We start from the raw sequence: 19,070 nt of genomic DNA on the forward strand, positions 1-19,070 counted from the left end.
CTCTACAGCCTCTTGACCCCCACATTACCCCTGCCCACTCCATGCACGAGGCATCCTGGGACTTGAATAGGCCAAGGGAGAGTAGTGTTGTCCATGGGTACTCTCTGATCCTGCCTCCTCAAGTTTACAATCCAATCAGGTTTTGCCTCATAAATCCATGCCTCCTCCCATAGGGGGCAACAATGCCAGTCTTTCTCTGTGCACAGGTTTAATAGTTCCCCCAAGCTTCCTTCCACTTATTACTGACTCCCACAGGTTTATAGAGGCCAGGACACAGAGGCTGCTGAGAAAGTCCAGTCCACAGGAGAGCTGCAACAATCAGGTCAGCATGGAGTCACAGCGAGGTCAGACGTTTCTGAACTGAGTTTAACCTCTGACCTCTGGATGGTGCCACCTGGCTCCACAGCCAGGACGAAGTGAAGGGAGCATCTCAAATGAACTTCACCTGAACCTGGACCTTAACATTGTACAAACCCCCCACCCCTGCCCCATGCCCTCTCCACCAGCCTGTTGCCCCACAGTGAGAGGAGAGAGGGCCTGCAACCACATGGTACCACAGTAGCCAACAAACACACAAACACAGTCTTAGGGGGGACTGAGAAATGCCTGACTAAATCCCTTACAAAACTGGGCATTTACTGTATGTGTGTAAGTGTATGTGTGTAACATTTATCTGTTCAATGGACACATTGAGACTATTCTCTGCAAATATTCAATTCCATCCCATATCTTGCTGTATCTGTGAGACAGAGGCTGTACACAAACAGTGACTATGTTGTGGGCCAGCTTCTGTTCTATTTTCAGTTGAACATGTCCCCCTGGTGGAGATGGAAGGAGTCACATGCTACATTGAAGACATGCTTATTATGCCAATCCAGTAATGGGAAAGGCAAGAGGAACTGCAAAACCTTTATCAATTATTTTCTCCTGAACTTGGAATGATGGAGAGCTGGACATAGGTAGACATTTTACATTTCAGGGGGAACTGGGATGCCGGCAAACTGAGATATTTGCACTAGTAAAAAAGGCCATATGAACCATGTTTTTTTCGTTTCATATAAATATATTTTTACTCCATATACAAACTTATACATAGGAACAAAAATGTACAGATGCACACAAACAATGACTACATCTCATCTGCCCAGACCCGCATGCTCACAACCCCTATATGTCGCAAATAACTATATGTCGCAAATAAAATCCTTGGGTAGCAAGACTTAGGAAGATGTAAAACTTTCCTTTTTATTTTATGAATTTTATTTGTTCATATAAAGTATACTTTTTTAAAGAAAGTCTTCGGTGGGGTAATTGGTATTACCAAAAATAAATACAAAACTTTAGCAGCCGTGCTATTCTAAAGAGGTAAGATTTATGGGAAGATCATTCAATTGAATTAGATGAATAAGTAATGGAATCATCTTTATATATCTGTTGTTTGTTGTCACTTATTAACCATCCTAAGTATTTCATATTTTTTGTGGTCCAGTTAAAGGATTGCTATGAGTTATTATTTTTATTTTTCCTATTGACATAAAAAAAAAATATCCACGTAAATGTTACAGTTGAAGTCGGAAGTTTACGTACACTTAGGTTGGAGTCATTAAAACTAGTTCTTCACAAATGTCTTGTTAACAAACTATAGTTTTGGCAAGTTGGATAGGACATCTACTTTGTGCATGACACAAGTAATTTTTTCCAACAATTGTTTACAGACAGATTATTTCACTTAGAATTCACTGTATCACAATTCCAGTGGGTCAGAAGTTGACATACACTAAGTTGACTGTGCCTTTAAACAGCTTGACATCATGGGAAAATCAAAAGAAATCAGCCAAGACCTCAGAAAAGAAATTGTAGACCTCCACAAGTCTAGTTCATCCTTGGGAGCAATTTCCAAATGCCTGAAGGTACCACATTCATCTGTACAAACAATAATATGCAAGTATAAACGCCATGGGACCACGCAGCTATCATACCGCTCAGGAAGGAGACGTGTTCTGTCTCCAAGAGATGAACGTACTTTGGTGTGAAAAGTGCAAATCAATCCCAGAACAACAGCAAAGGACCTTGTGAAGATTCTGGAGGAAACAGATACAAAAGTATCTATATCCACAGTAAAATGAGTCCTATATCGACATAACCTGAAAGGCTGCTCAGCAAGGAAGAAGCCACTGCTCTAAAACCACCATAAAAAGCCAGACTACGTTTTGCAACTGCACAAGGAGACAAAGATCGTACTTTTAGCTGGTCTGATGAAACAAAAATAGAACTGTTTGGCCATAATGACCATCGTTATGTTTGGAGGAAAAAGGGGCAGGCTTGCAAGCCGAAGAACACCATCCCAACCGTGAAGCACAGGAGTGGCAGCATCATGTTGTGGGGGTGCTTTGCTGCAGGAGGGACTGGTGCACTTCACAAAATAGATGGCACCATGAGAAAGGAAAATTCTGTGGATATATTGAAGCAACATCTCAAGACATCAGTCAGGAAGTTAAAGCTTGGTTGCAAATGGGTCTTCCAAATGGACAATGACACCAAGCATACTTCCAAAGTTGTGGCAAAATGGCTTAAGGACAACAAAGTCAAGGTATTGGAGTGGCCATCACAAAGCCCTGACCTCAATCCTATAGAAAATTTGTGGGCAGAACTGAAAAAGCGTGTGCGAGTAAGGAGGCCTACAAACCTGACTCAGTTACACCAGCTCTGTCAGGAGGAATAGGCAAAAATTCACCCAACTTATTGTGGGAAGCTTGAGGAAGGCTACCCGAAACGTTTGATCCAAGTTAAACAATGTAAAGGCAACGCTACCAAAAACGAATTGAGTGTATGTAAACTTCTGACCCACTGGGAATGGGATAAAATAAATAAAAGCTGAAATAAATCATTCTCTCTGCTATTATTCTGACATTTTACATTCTTAAAATAAAGTGGTGATCCTAACTGACCTAAGACAGGGAATTTTTACTAGGATTAAATGTCAGGAATTGTGAAAAACAGAGTTTAAATGTATTTGGCTAAGGTGTATGTAAACTCCCGACTTCAACTGTAGGTCTAGTACAGTGTTGTCTTGTTAAATCCACGTATCCTAAACTATGGGTTACATTTAACACAATATTGACATTGATTAATGTTTATTCAGAAACTGGGGGAATAGTGGCATCCTGGCTAGGTAACTCCTTACACCACGTGTCAAACTCATTCCATGAAGGGCCGAGTGTCTGTGGGTTTTCGCTCCTCTCTTGTACTTCATTGATTAATTAAGGTCACTAATTAGTAAGGAACTCCCTTCACCTGGTTGTCTCTGTCTTAATTGAAAGAAAAAAACAAAACCCTGCATACACTTGGCCCCCCATGGAACGAGTTTGACACCCCTGCCCTACACCGAGGACCAGTACATGTATTATTCTATCTCACCACTAGAGAGCGTCATTGAGACAATTTTACTGCCATCCCAACGTATTGCTGCTGGGTGAATGTTACAAACCTGACATTAGATGATGTGTGTAATTAATATCACCACTCACAATAAACTCCAAACTAAAATCTTCAACTGAAAATTTACGGAAGAACAGGAAAATACATGAATGACTTTATCACTAATAATAGTGGTTAGACGTGTATTTGTCCTATCATGATGTTAAAATACAAGTAAACTCACCTATGACATCATTCTGTTCAACTTCCAAGGGATGGTCACCATAGAAGCCTGAAAAACAAAAGAGACGTGAAGACAGAAGGACAATCAGATATCACTAGATACACTATGCATACAAAAGTATGTGGACACCCCTTCAAATTAGTGGATTTCGCTATTTCAGCCACACCCGTTGCTGACAGGTGTATAAAATCGAGCACACAGTCATGCAATCTCCATAGACAAACATTGGCAGTAGAATGGCCTTACTGAAGAGCTCAGTGACTTTCAACATGGCACCGTCATAGGATAAAACCTTTCCAACAAGTCAGTTTGTCAAATTTCTGCCCTGCTGGAGCTGCCCTAGTCAACTGYAAACGTCTAGGAGCAACAATGGCTCAGCGGTGAAGTGGTAGGCCACACAAGCTCACAGAACGGGACCGCAGAGCGCTGAAGCGGTAGTGTGTAAAAATCGTCTGTCCTCGGTTGCAACACTCACTACCGAGTTCCAAACGGCCACTGGAAGCAACGTCAGCACAAGAACTGTTCGTCGGGAGTTTCATGAAATGGGTTTCCATGGCCGAGCAGCGGCACACAAGCCTACGATCACCATGCGCAATGCTAAGCGTTGGCTGGAGTGGTGTAAAAGACGCCGCCATTGGACTCTGGAGAATTGGAAACGCGTTCTCTGGAGTGATGAATTACGATTCACCATCTGGCAGTCTGACGGACAAATCTGGGTTTGGCGGATGGCAGGAGAACGCTACCTGCCGAATGCATAGTGCCAACTGTAAAGTTTGGTGGGAGAGGACTAATAGTCTGGGGCTGTTTTTCATGGTTCTGGCTAGGCCCCTTAGTTCCAGTGAAGGGAAATCTTAACGTTACAGCATACAATTACATTCTAGACGATTCTGTGCTTCCAACTTTGTGGCAACAATTTGGGGAAGGCCCTTTTCTGTTTCAGCATGACAATGCCCACGTGCACAAAGCGAGCTCCATACAGAAATTGTTTGTTGAGATCGGTGTGGAAGAACTGGCCTGCACAGAGCCCTGACCTCAAACCCATCAAACACCGTTGGGATAAATTACAGGCTGACCACACCACTCACGTCGCGTGCGTGAGCATTGCAAAATACATTTTGAAATCTATGTTATTCAATTATTGCAACCACACTGCTCGCGCGCGCCAACYAGCGTCTGCGTTGCCAAGGGCTAAAATAGAAATCAGTTCTATTTCTGATGCAGATCGCGCTGCAAGTCCTGCCTCTCCCATCTCCTCATTGGTTTATWGAAGCAGGTACCCACGTGCAATCTCCTCATTGGTTATACCCACGTGGGTGACTGAAAGACGAATGAGGTTAGTGGCAGTAATGCACCTAATTTATGAAAGTTGCCAATCGCAATATAAAGTCAAGAGAAGAAAAAGCCTGGAAGGAAGAGAGATGACTCTAAACAATTCGGTTGACCGTTTTATGTGTGGATTAATTGGCGGATTAGAGGACCTTGTGCATTTCAGGTAAAATAACAACTCAATGTTTATATCCCAGGACAAATTAGCTAGCAACATCAAGCTAGCTAAATAGGACAAATCAGCTAGCAAGTGCAAGCTAACTCGCTAAATTGGCATAAATGTTTAATGCTTTTCGACCTGTCCTCAAATTAATATAATTGGTTCAGAGTTTGTTTTGATATTTTAACCTGCGTGTCGTGATCGCGTTTGGTATGGGGGGACAAAATAAATTCATGCACGATGGCGCACGCGTGCAGCCGGTTTGGGTTCCATGTTAGAACGCCAACTGCGAGCCAGGACTAATCGCCCAACATCAGTGCCCGACCTCACTAACGCTCTTGAGGCTGAATGGAAAGCAAGTCCCCGCAGCAATGTTCCAACATCTAGTGGAAAGCCTTCCCAGAAGAGTGGAGGCTGTTATAGCAGCAAACTCCATATTACTGCCCATGATTTTGGGATGAGATGTTCGACGAGCAGGTGTACACATACTTTAGGTTATGTGTTGTAGCTCTTGCTGTAGCCACTAATTGCTCATGTGGACTATGAAGTGAGACCATTTCTGTGCCTAGTCCATCAGTGCCATAGCATCTATGCTGTGCACTGGGTCTAGACCAAAGGGCCAGGGTTCTGGTCTAGAAGCACGGTTTCAACAGTTTTGCTTCGCACCTCTCTGATTCAGAGGGGTGGGGTTAAATGTGGAAGACACATTTCAGTTGAATGTATTTAGTTGTGCAACTGACTAGGTATCCCCTTTCCCTTTAACTGACGCCCGGCACAGAGAGACAATTTCCATAGACGGCCACATAGAGAAGTCAGATTAGTACATTCCTAATAAGACACTTATTTGTGCACAAAACATCCATAGAATTATTCAAATAAATGTCACGGAAGCCGATTTCTTTTTTTACATCACTCAGAGCCAAAGATATACACATTTTATATTCCTCCAATGCCTGCCATATTTTTGGATTACGCGATGACGTCGTTGCTGCTCGCGCTGCTCCCTGTGTGCACTGAGCATTAGTGTGCATGTGATGTTGGTCCATATAAACCGAATGCAACCCGAATATAGACAGTCCATGATCGGCGTAAGCGAACATGAGTAGATTTCCTTGGAAATAACGGTCAGACATCTTGGACAGTATCCAGTTATTTTTATACCTCAGAGGTCTAGACCAATGACTGACAATGAGAGGGGGCCGTCATTCTTCCCTGGTCTAGACGCCAGTCCACTTCTCACTTACACACTCAATGACAAGCCATCATTCAAACACAACACAGTAGCGCCCTGTCAGTATACTATATAAACCCCCACCACCACCATTATAGTACACCCCCACCCCGCTCGTGTCAGCACACCACCCTGCTATCAACAGCTGTAGACCCCTGACCCGACACACGCTAGCCGCCCCCTGTACCCTCGACTGAACACACTGGCATATGGTGTCCCTCGAGCAAACACACTGCACCAGCACAGACACAGGCAGACACACATACCCAGCTCAGACTCACAGACACAGTCACATATGCCAGGCTCAGACACACACACCACACACACACACCACACACACACACACACCACACACAACACACACCACACACACACACACACACACACACACACACACACCACCACACCACCACACACACACACACACACACACACACACACACACACACACACACACACACACACACACACACACACACACACACACAGCACTGAATTGCAGTAATTACAAGCACATTATAAGTATAACCCAAAACATGGTTGGCACAAACAAGAATTAACTCATTCAAACTCATTCTCACTCCATACATTGTCAACAGTTATTATAATAAATCATATTAATAATAAATATGAATACTAAATTGCATTTTGTAGAGCGCTTTTCATTTACATACATAAATCACAAAGCTCTTTACATTGTGAGCAACCATTAAAAGAAAAAATCTTCAATAAACAGTGCTAAAAACATAATATAAGAAAAAGATTGGCTAAAACTTCAATGACAAATTCTGAAACACTTGTGTTTTAGCTAAGAATGGGACAGTCCCAGAGAATAGAAAAGAATGGAGCTCCAGTGTGTGGTCCCTTCGCTAATCCTCCTGTCACCCGACTGACCACTATAGCCTGGGGCTGTGAGGGCTTCAGCAGCAGCRTATACTATGCAGCTTGAGCCTCCTCCGCTGCAGCCCATTGTGTGTTGACAAAGAAGGGCTGCATCTTTAACCTCTAAAACCTCTGCAACCTTGGCACAATCAGCACACAATCATAATAACATACTGGCTCTTAAGCGTTCTCTTCCCTCCACAGGGATAAGAGGCATGCTCAACAGAGCTCTCAAACCTGTCATCGAAATACTGTAAAAGTCTTTCAGTATTTCTTTAGGAACCTCATCTCCGAAATAACTCATAAGAACAGCATGCTGTAGTCCAGAGGGTGTACCTGTGCATATTACCTTGACCAAGTCAATTTATGATTCCTACTGTTGTAGTTTCTACATTATAATAACCATGTCCTCCTATAGAGAGAGAGAACTACTTATTCCACAAATCTTTCACCTTTTGCTCTAGTATTCCTGTGAGTTCAGGGATTAAAGGATCCCCTCCAGGGCATGTTTTGTCTACCACCATCAGTGCACATACTGATTAGCTGCTCAGCTCTGGCAACCAGCTCCATGACTCCAGCAGGGCCAACGCTAAAGTTAATCACATTAACCAAGCTACAGGCTACAGGCTGGGGAACACAAGCTAACCCACGGCTTCAGCTCTACCCCTGCAGTCCCCATTAATGGAAACACAGTACAACCTATTGAACAACCTCTTGGTACTGTACTCAACTCAAAAACAACGACAATTGGGAATATGTGTAATACAAACATTTTGGGTCTCAACATACTGTAAATCAAATTCAAAACAGGTTTGAGAGACCTACATTCCTTTTCAACAGGAGCCATATGGTGAGGGTAAGTGTGTGAGGCCATGGTGGTGCAGAGGTAATATGATCATGTACAACAGAGTGTAACAGTAAGTGTCATGCAGCAAGGGAAGGATGCATAGAGAGAGGGAAGGAGGGAAGGAAGTGAAAGAGTGATTGACTGATCATGTCAGTTGCATAATGAGGGAGGTAGGCCTAGATTTGATGAAGCGGATTCAGTCATGAACACATTATTTAAAACCACTTACAAATTGTTTGCTGCGTTCATGTATTCCCCTAACCCATTCATAGACTAACTTTAATCCCTATTGACGATAGTATCTTCTGGTCGGGGGAGTTTAGTTAAGAGCCCTGACGCTCGGTCTCAACGTTAACATGCATTTCCTGTGGAACGGTTTTGGAAACATAAGGAACATATCTTTCATATCAGTGAGAAATCATTTTCTAAAAACAAAAGGTTCAATTACAACACACCTTTATAGGCTTTAGTTAGTGTTCCCACTGGGCCATATCTTCATGTTACATTGCTAGCGTGCTCCGAACACCTGTGTGTAAGCATATCTGGTGTAGTTCGTCAACTGGAGGCACACAGCTTGTGTATATTTTTGTGTATATTTTTATTTGAAAGATATCATATCAGCATATGTTTCGAAAACCGGTTTGAAAGTGTTGATTATTGACGTTTTTAAACGTTAAAGCATAGTATCGGAATTGTAGTTCACATGGAGCCAACCCTGGGTGAAGCTAACTGCTGAAAACCCTAAATACAGAGAAGGGTTTTCGAGTGCTGGTTTTCCCCATATGCAGTTATTTGTCATTCATTTCTCCACAACGTATACAGTATATTGTTGATCTTAACCTATTTTGCCAGAATCATGACTGGGCCTTTTTACTGTGCACAAGGTTAAGCATGCATCAAGGAAATGTTTGGTCAAGTTATTAATGCAGTTTGGTTTCATTCAATTCAGTAATTTACCCGTTTGCAATCCTCCAAGTGGATGCGATGTTCAGGTGGACATGAACACTTGCTGTTTATAGTAATGATTTGTTTGTTTGTAATTAGCGTGTCTCGGAGCTCCATGTCACCGTGTGTCTGTCATGTCTGTGCGTAACTGATCACCGACAACGACGAGACAGCCTATAGGGAGGAAGTAAGAGACCTGGCCGGGTGGTGCCAGAATAACAACCTATCCCTCAACGTAACCAAGACTAAGGAGATGATTATGCACTACAGGAAAAGGAGGACCGAGCACTCCCCCATTCTCATCGAAGGGGCTGTAGTGGAGCAGGTTGAGAGCTTCAAGTTCCTTGGTGTCCACATCACCAACAAACTAGAATGGTCTAAACACACCAAGCCAGTCGTGAAGAGGGCACGACAAAGCCTATTCCCCCTCAGGAAACTAAAAAGATTTGGCATGGGTCCTCAGATCCTCAAAAGGTTCTACAGCTGCAACATCGAGAGCATCCTGACTGGTTGTATCACTGCCTGGTACGGCAATTGCTCGGCCTCCGACCGCAAGGCACTACAGAGGGTAGTGCGTACGGCCCAGTACATCACTGGGGCTAAGCTGCCTGCCATCCAGGACCTCTACACCAGGCGGTGTCAGAGGAAGACCCTAAAAATTGTCAAAGACCCCTGCCACCCCAGTCATAGACTGTTCTCTCTACTACCGCATGGCAAGCGGTACCGGAGTGCCAAGTCTAGGACAAAAAAGCTTCTCAACAGTTTTTACCCCCAAGCCATAAGACTCCTGAACAGGTCATCAAATGGCTACCCGGACTATTTGCATTGTGTGCCCCCCCCTCTTTTACGCTACTGCTACTCTCTGTTTATCATATATGCATAGTCACTTTAACCATATCTACATGTACATACATCAATCAGCCCAACTAACCGGTGCCTGTTTATAGCCTCGCTACTGGTTATAGCCTCGCTACTGTTTATAGCCTCGCTACTGTTATAGCCTCGCTACTGTTATAGCCTCGCTACTGGTTTATTATAGCCTCGCTACTGTTATATGCCTCTGCTAAGCTGTTATAGCCTCGCTACTGTTTATAGCCTCGCTACTGTTTATAGCCTCGCTACTGTTTATAGCCTCGCTACTGTTTTATAAGCCTCGCTACTGTTTTATAGCCTCGCTACTGTTATAGCTCGCTACTGTTTATAGCTCGCTAAAACCGCTTCTTCTTCCTTGTGAGTGGGAGGCTATAATCACGGGCGAGGCCTGTTATATAAGGTTCCCGGGCATGGCGGCTACTATCTACGGTTTGCGTTTATGAAGCGCCCTATTAACAGTTAGTCCGGAGGAGCCTAATAGACTCTACTTAGCGAGGTCTATAAACAGTAGCGAGGCTATAAACCAGTAGCGGCGCAGGCATTATAGTAAACAGTAGCGAAGTTCTATGACACATCACGCACTAGTCATGCGAGGGCTAATAACGGTTAGCGAGTCTAATCAACGTTAAGTCTTAAGCACAGCGATGGCTATAAGCTAAACAGTAGCGCAGTACTTCGATTTAAACAAGTGCCATACAGGCGTCACGTAGGCTATAATAAACAGTAGCGGCCAGGTCGCTAATAAACACTGTAGTCGAGGCTATAAACACGTAGCTTATAGAAGGCTAGTACCCCACGTAGTGTCGCATGGACTTAAGTATCCATATGAACTAGTAGACGCGTCAGGCTAGTCATAAACACGTATATGAGCGAGTGCTATTAGCCTACAGCTTAAGCGAGGCATAACAGTAGCGAGCTAATAACAGTAACAGCGCTGTTATTTTTCACTGTCTTTTTTTACTGTTTTTATTTCTTTACTTACTATTGTTCACCTAATACCTTTTTTACACTGTTGGTTAGAGCCTGGAAGTAAGCATTTCACTGTAATACCTGTTGTGTTCGGCGCAGGTGACGAATAAACTTTGATTTGATTTGATTTAACGGCTCCATGCACACACTCCATTTAGCATTATGTTTTGCCACCTATTGGGCTGCAATATTATTAGGAAATGTAGCCTACATTCATTCATTAAAAATGTTCCCGCTTTGAATTTAAGCTAGTAATATTTCAGATGTCCATTTAAACTGAATTTGTAAATTTGGTTATTGACCAATGAAGATGAATGTTTGTTTTTTAATGAAGAGGACAGTTTTGGGAATAAGAGAGCACGGTTAATGGTATGGTCCATAGGAACGGCCATTTGTATAAAGGTATCTGTTTTTCTTGTTAGCCTCACTCTGTGGGGAGGCTGTCACTGGCCTAGTATACATGCTATAGTAACTATAGCATGTTAAGTTATACCAGGCTAGTGACAGCCTCCCCACAGCTCACATTCCTGAGCTAGAACAGAAGTGAGCCTTACATGAAAAACAGATACCTTCTACTAAAATTAGACTTAAATTCTGTCAGTATCACTCCTCCCGCTCCATACTAAGCCAGCTGGGTGASGGACGTGCGTCATCCAGCAAAAACGTAACAGCGCGGAGGTTAGCGGCCCAGTAATAAAATATAACATTTGGGAGAGACAATCCTCCTTCCATTTTGGATTTGCAGAGGTGTTTTTTACCTATCCTGTGTGTTTTATAATCCCAGATGAAAGGATTGATAATTGAGTCCAGTTGTTTATGAAAGGATTTAGGTATGAATACTGGGATGTTCTGGTATAGGTAGAGCAGTTGTGGGAGGAAGACCATTTTAATGGCATTAATTCTTCCGAGCAGAGAAATTGGGAGAGTTCTCCAAAATTGTATGTTTGTCTTTAGTTTTTGCATCAGCGAGGGGAAATTCTCTTTAAATAGTAAGGAGTATTGTTTGGTAACTACGATTCCTAGATAGGTAAATTTTTCTGAAGATAACTTAAGTGGAAGATGTTCTAGCCAGGAGGTGTTTTGTAACCGTATGGGCATTAATTCACTCTTGTTCCAATTTATTCTGTATCCCGAGAAGGTACCAAACAAATTAATCACATCAAGAATAGCTGGAATACTAGCTTGGGGTTCTGTTACATAGAGGAGAATGTCATCTGCGTATAGGGAAATCTTATTTAGAGTATCTTTAGTATTATAGCCGTGTATTGCTGCATGAGATCTAATCGCCTGAGCGAGAGGTTCAATGATTAGGGCGAAGAGCATAGGCGACAGCGCACAACCCTGCCTTGTCCCTCTGTAAAGGTTAAATCGGGGCGACAATGATTGGTTAGTGAGTATTCTCGCACAGGGGTTCCTATATAAAAGCTGGATCCAATTTAMGAACCCATCTCCAATATTACATTTCTGTAGGACTTTGAATAGATAGGACCACTCAACTTGGTCAAAAGCCTTCTCGGCATCAAGAGATATAACGGCAAGGTCCACGTTGGGTAACCTCTGAGAATACATAATGTTGAAGAGGCGCCTGAGATTGAAGAATGAGTTTCTGTTCGGGATAAAGCCGGTCTGGTCCGAATGGACCAATTTGCCAATTAAAGTGCTAAGCCTGTTAGCCAGAGTTTTTGCTAAAATCTTGTGGTCTGTATTAAGGAGGGATATTGGTCTGTATGACCCTACCTCTTCCGGATCTTTACCCTTCTTATGTATAACTGTAATGAATGCTTCATCCAAAGTAGATGGGAGAGCTCCATCATCCTTGGCCTGAACCAACATTTTGTGCAGGTAGGGAGAGAGCATGTTGCTGAATGTTTTATAGAATTCACCAGGGTATCCATCTGGGCCCGGGGTCTTGCCACTCTTTAGAGATTGAATTGTTTCTCGAATTTCTTCAAGAGATATTTCCTTATTCAGGAAGTTAGAATCTTCCTGGTTCAGGGCAGGAAGATTACAGTCCTCCAAAAAGTTTTGCATAATTAAGGGGTTAGGATCCGCTTTAGATGTATATAAAGTCTCATAAAACTGACGGAATCTATCATTGATGTCTTTGGGGGAAGAGAGTAATTCCCCAGATGCAGATTTAACTTTGTGAATCATTCGGTCACTCATTTATTCGAAGTTGTCTGGCGAGTAATTTGTGTGGTTTGTCACCAAACTCAAAATATTTTTGCTTGGCATAGAGAAAAGATTTAGCAATTTTAGCTGAGAGAATCTGATTATATTCWAATTTTAAAGAGGTAATTTTTTTWATGTTTCTCCATAGATGGATGTCTAGCATTCTCCCTATCCAGTAAGTGAATTTGTCCCTCCAGTTCTACCAATTTTCCCCTGTTTTGCCTACTCCTGGCAGTCTGATAGGAGATGATACAGCCTCTCAAATAAGCCTTCAGTGTTTCCCACAATAATGCTGGGGAAGTCTCTGTGMTGTCYTTGGTATCAAAGAAAAATGTAATTTGGTCTTTAAGATGTTCACAGAATGTTGGTTCTGTGAGGAGCTGAGGATTCAACCTCCAGACCCTCTCGTTTGGTACGATGTCACCCAATCTCAGGGAGAAGGTGAGTGGACTGTGGTCCGAGATTATAATATCATGATTACAGGTATAGGGGAGTAGTTTAGCATCAACCAAAAAGTAGTCAATTCGAGTATAAACATTGTGAACATGAGAGTAAAAGGAGTATTCCCTACTCGTAGGGTTAGTGATCCTCCATATATCAAATAAGTTAGAATTCTTTATGTAGGTATTCAAGAATTCACTTGAATAGGAGGTGGGGGTTCGCCGGGTAGAGGATCTGTCCAAATATTGGTATAGCACACAGTTAAGGTCCCCTCCAATGARCAGGTTAGTYTGGGAGATATCTGGAATCAGGGCAAGGACTCTTTTGAAAAAAGAGGGGTTATCAATGTTTGGCCCATAGATATTTAGTAGAGTTACAGAAGTAGAGTGGATCTCTCCTATTACGATCACATAACGACCCTCTTTATCCACAATAGTGGTTTTATGTAGAAAGGGAATTCCTTTCCGTACCAGAATCGCTGTGCCTCTCATTTTGGCAGAGAAGTTAGAGTGATACACTTGCCCCACCCACCTACATTTAAGTCTGCTATGAGAATTATTTTTCAGATGGGTTTCTTGCAAAAATATAATATCAGACGAGAGTGCTTTCAAGTGGGCTAGGACCTTGCCTCTCTTAATTGGTTCGTTTAAACCCTTGACATTCCAGGAAGTGAATGTGAGCCCCGCCCCCCTCTCATTTGTAGTTCCTATGTGGCTGCATAACATGTAACTCAATAAAAAGGTAAAAAGCGCACCAAACCATCACGATCAGCATATGTAGCACCTACACCGAGCAGTATCCAACCAGCCCTCCCCCCTGCAAGCACCTTTACTTCTTTTTCCACGCCTGTTCCCCTACTTTCCCCACCATTTACCCCCCGATCAACCCACCTTTAATCAGGCATAACACAAATATGGAAAAACATTTTGAAAAATAAAAATAATAAACACATTGTCTGGCCGATGCCAAAAAAGCACGCGCGACTTGAACAAGAGGTAAAACAAAATAAAATCCCAACTATACGTTCACCTCTCATATCTATAACTTCTACTAACATATGAACTGAGAAGCTCCTGCGAATAAAGTTTCAATTAGCATCTAAAACCTAAACAAGTTGCAACTTAAGCGTCATCTTGGGTCAATCCCTGAGATAAGCAAGATATAGCATCAAAGATTATATTGCCTAAGCAAGCGTCTAAACATGAACCATCAGCAACCGACATAGACAGCAGTACATTTACATATTGTGGTTAGAGATCGGAAACAAGGATTTTTCTAAATATTAAACGTACCCCCCAGTCAGAAAATAAATAAATAAAAAGATTTTATATATATATATATACACACACATATACAATACACACATATATATATATATATATACACACACACACACACACACACCCAAAAAATACATATAAAAGTATATATTTAAAGAAATATATATACACACAACAACACATACATATGCATATATACACAGACATACCTACATCTACATACACAACATTCATACCCCAGAATAATAATCTACACTAATTTAAAATTACACATACATAATAGTAAAATGCTAAGAGAAAATAATTATAAAGTACAAATAATAATTATATGTACGCACACCTACCACGCACTACAGAGGGCTGGTGGGGATCTAATCGGGAGAGCGGCCCTCGGCTAAAACAAAGGCAAGAACGGCACAAAACATTCAGCTTGCTATCCCAGGTGTCTGTGTCTGCCCCTTCCCAACCATCACCCCCAGCCCCTGCAAGCAATAAATAAATGGTATTGTAATAACAATTAAATGTAAGAATTGAAATAAATAACAAACAAAACAAAAATGGGGGAACTAAGTATATTCATCCGAAAGTGTCAAATGATCAAACTGGAAGGCATCCCAAATAGGCATCGCTCTGAACACACCAGAGTGAAAGTGCTTTAACTGAGAGCTCTGACCGCCCTCCACACGTCTTAATGTTTTGGGCCCTTGTTTGAGACCGTTTAATACGGTTCACCCGTTATGGTATAGTATGGATTTGAGTCCATGAGCAGACCCTAACACACAATGACAAGGCACTCTAACCTGTACGGGGATTGGCGTATGTTCCCGGATAAACTTCTCTGCGTCCAAAACCGAGGAGAGGACAAATCTTCTCACCGGAAGGGCGGGTAATTTCTTTTCCTTGCAGGGAAAGGCAAGGCTGGGCGAAATGGAGTTTGTAGAGTTGGTTATGACATCTCTGTAGTCGCTGCGGGCTTTGCCACATCGGCGCATAATCATCATAGACGGAAGGGGTGCCCTTTATGTAAAGGTTGCCCCTCATTCGGCCTCGCGCAGGATAAGATCCTTGTCTTGAAACTGTGACAACAGATGATTACTGGGCGAGGACGTTGGCCCGGTCCAGCCACTGGGACAAGCGCGATGTGCACGGTCCAGCTGGGGATCCGAAGCCAAAACATCCGATCCCATTGCATCCTTCAATAGCTTGGCGAAGAAGTCGGTGGGGCGAGAGCCCGCCTCTACCCCCTCTGCCAGACCAACAACGCGAAGTTATTACGTCTGAAGGCCCTCCAGGTCGACCACTTTCACAGAAAGCCTCTGCACCCTATCCTGCTGACGAGCATAGCTTCTCTAAACCGTCGATCCACAGCGTTAATTCAGAAGCTTTCTCAAGGTTCCACAAACTCTGCCCTGCGAAGCGACTGTTCGAATGGTGGCTCTCGATTTTGGTGTCCAGTTCAGCAATAGTAGCCTTAAGATCCTCAGCTAAAGCAACACGTAGTTTCTCCAAAGCCCGGGTAATTCTGTAAGTGTCACGTTGTTGCCTGTGCCTTCCCCATGTTCTGTCCTCGTTGTTTGGTGTGGAGTAGCCTCCATTGTGATTTATGTCCTTGCGCTTATTACTCGGCATTTTTACACAGAAAGTTACAATGTTGTATTAGAAAGAAACGTTTGTTGTAAAAAGTATCATAAAGTAGGTTAAGTTAGATTATTACGCAAAAAAGTTGCAGGAGCCTCTCACACACCGCCGTTCAGTCCAACATGCTAGCTCCGCCCAATTTAACCTAATTTCATTCCTATCAAATACGTTTCTTACAAATAGTTGTGTGCTTTAGTTACATGGCCAACTTGGAATGTCAGAAAGGGATGGAGAATAAATATTTCCCTGTATACAGTAAAATGTCTTGAGTTTCTAACAAATGACCTTCCTCAAGCTGAATGTTTGATATGTGTGATATCTGTCGGCCCACAGTGGAAGGATATTGAATGGAGGAAGCAGCCACAGATAGATCTTTGTTTCCACTACATTACACGTGCAAATGAATCACCTGCTATGTGTAGTCACAGACCAATAGCCTGTATGCAGTGTTCAATTCATCCTGTTCCTAGAGACAGTGAAGCATGTCTTTAAGGAGAGTTTCAGTTTGCCCTCAGCTCCCTGCTGTAGAAAGCCTTGAAGAAGCAGATGGGGTAGCTGTATAGGGGAGCGTGATACACTGTTACCTGATATTAGTAGTCTCAGTCTGTATTACATGACATTAAATTAAGAGGGTCAGTGCTTCCTAAGTTGGGGTGTGTCACAGAGGGTAATTTGGCTGAAGTGGGTCGTTGTTACCAATGTTACTTGACTGGGGCTGTTACATGACTATAGTGCGTACAAAATCTACGAGGAGTGCTATCCAACACTTAGTCTGAGACTGCAACGGATCCCCAAATTACTGTGCCCACTCATAAGCACTTATTTCTGCCTTCTCCTCAGGGAGTCACAACACAACCCTTCACTGTGGACTTGGCATAGAGCCAGATTAGCACCCTCACCTTCATCTCCAACACGACAAAGAGGCTAAGACCATTCACCAGAACACAGTGGATATATGTGACAGATTGTGGAGGAACTCCAGTGTTAGATCCACAGGCTGCGCTGCGGTCATCCCTATGACCTCTACACCTGACCTCTGACCCCTGTATGTAACACCACACAGCACAATGTCTACTCTGTCCTCCCCTSTGCTCCCTCAGGGCTAACAATGTATACTGCCCCACTCTTGGATGGACGGCTCACTCTCTCCAACAGGGACTCAAGTTCAGAGCAGCATCCTCCACTAAGTCAAGCTCTCAGTCTAAGATGGATCCTAAAGTTCAGTAACCTTTGTAGCTCTGTTGTTAGAGCAAGGTGCTAGTAACGCCAGGGTAGTGTGTTTGATTCCTGGAACCACCCATATGTGAAATGTATGCACACATGACTGTAAGTCACTTTGGATAAAAGCGTCTGCTAAATGGCATGTATTATTATTAAAGTAGGAGACAGAAATTGGGGCTAAGAGACAAATTAGAAGTTACACAACCCATTACRGTGAAATGCAGTCTTCAGTGGATATGAGATTCTAAAAACTATATTACTGGAATAAAAATGTCCCCCCAAAAGCGGTGCAAGCTCATTTCAACATGGATTTTTCTGTCCTCTAGCCATGTATGTTGTTAGAGAAGGTGATTTAGTTGAAAGTGCTGAGTGTATGTCTTTATCTGCCATAATCCTGCCAGCCCCTTCAGCTCAGCTCTCAGGTCAAGCCCTGGTCAGGGCCACAGAAGATCTTGGGGCGGGGGGGGGGTCATTCAGTGCTGTCGACCGACCGCTCAAGGATTCAATTCCCTTTCATCATAACAGGGTTAGATTTTACTACCACGCGCTGGGCTGGATAGCGAAGACACACACACACACACACACCACACCACACACACACACACACACACACACACACACACACACACACACACACACACACACACACACACACACACACACACACACACACACACCAAACCAAAACAACACACACACACACACACACACACACACACACACACACACACACACACACACACACACACACACACACACACACACACTGATGGCTCAGAGGCATCTGATAATAACCATCTTATTACATGAGTGCCAACAACTAAGATAAAAGTTATGGGATCAACCATGTGAGACTATAAGGAACATGTTATCTTCTTGATCTTTCTTTTGAGCCTCTCTGAGTCCTCCAGGCTTCTCCACTGGCCAACCATGTACTGTAGAATAGTGTGTGGGGATTGTGAAATGATGAGGAGAGCTGAGGACGAAAGTTTAGAAAGTCCAGATTGTTAACAGATTCCTGCTAAAACAGTCATTGGGAATGTGACTGTGTGTCTTTGCTGTTGATTGTGAAATGACTGTGGCGTCCGAGTCAGTAATATACTGTGCTGTCTTAAATCAGTGCAGATGGTTCAGGCAACAGATTAATGTATCTCTTTCCAAACGAATGAATAAGTGAGAGACCAGACATACACTACCGTTCAAAAGTTTGGGGTCACTCAGAAATGTTAAAAATCTGCCGTTTCCAGCTACAATAGTCATTTACAACATTAACAATGTCTACACTGTATTTCTGATCAATTTGATGTTATTTTAATGGACAAAGAATAGCTTTTCTTTCAAAAACAAGGAKATTTCTAAGTGACCCCAAACTTTTGAACGGTAGTGTATCTTTATCAACAGAGATTTATATCAAACATCCGTCA

At 42.8% G+C, this 19,070-nt stretch overlaps 1 protein-coding gene across 1 annotated transcript in view; it reads right to left on the reverse strand.

Moving 5' to 3' along the window:
- Window positions 1-19,070, reverse strand: part of LOC111974205 (nuclear receptor subfamily 6 group A member 1-A) — a 127,089-nt gene that overhangs the window by 98,910 nt on the left and 9,109 nt on the right. The window contains exon 2 of the mRNA XM_070446968.1: window positions 3,662-3,709. Coding sequence (XP_070303069.1) covers window positions 3,662-3,709 — 48 coding nt within the window. The remainder of the gene's footprint in view (window positions 1-3,661; window positions 3,710-19,070) is intronic.

This window comes from Salvelinus sp. IW2-2015, linkage group LG15 (genome assembly GCF_002910315.2).
Source record: "Salvelinus sp. IW2-2015 linkage group LG15, ASM291031v2, whole genome shotgun sequence".
Classification (NCBI taxonomy): domain Eukaryota; kingdom Metazoa; phylum Chordata; class Actinopteri; order Salmoniformes; family Salmonidae; genus Salvelinus; species Salvelinus sp. IW2-2015.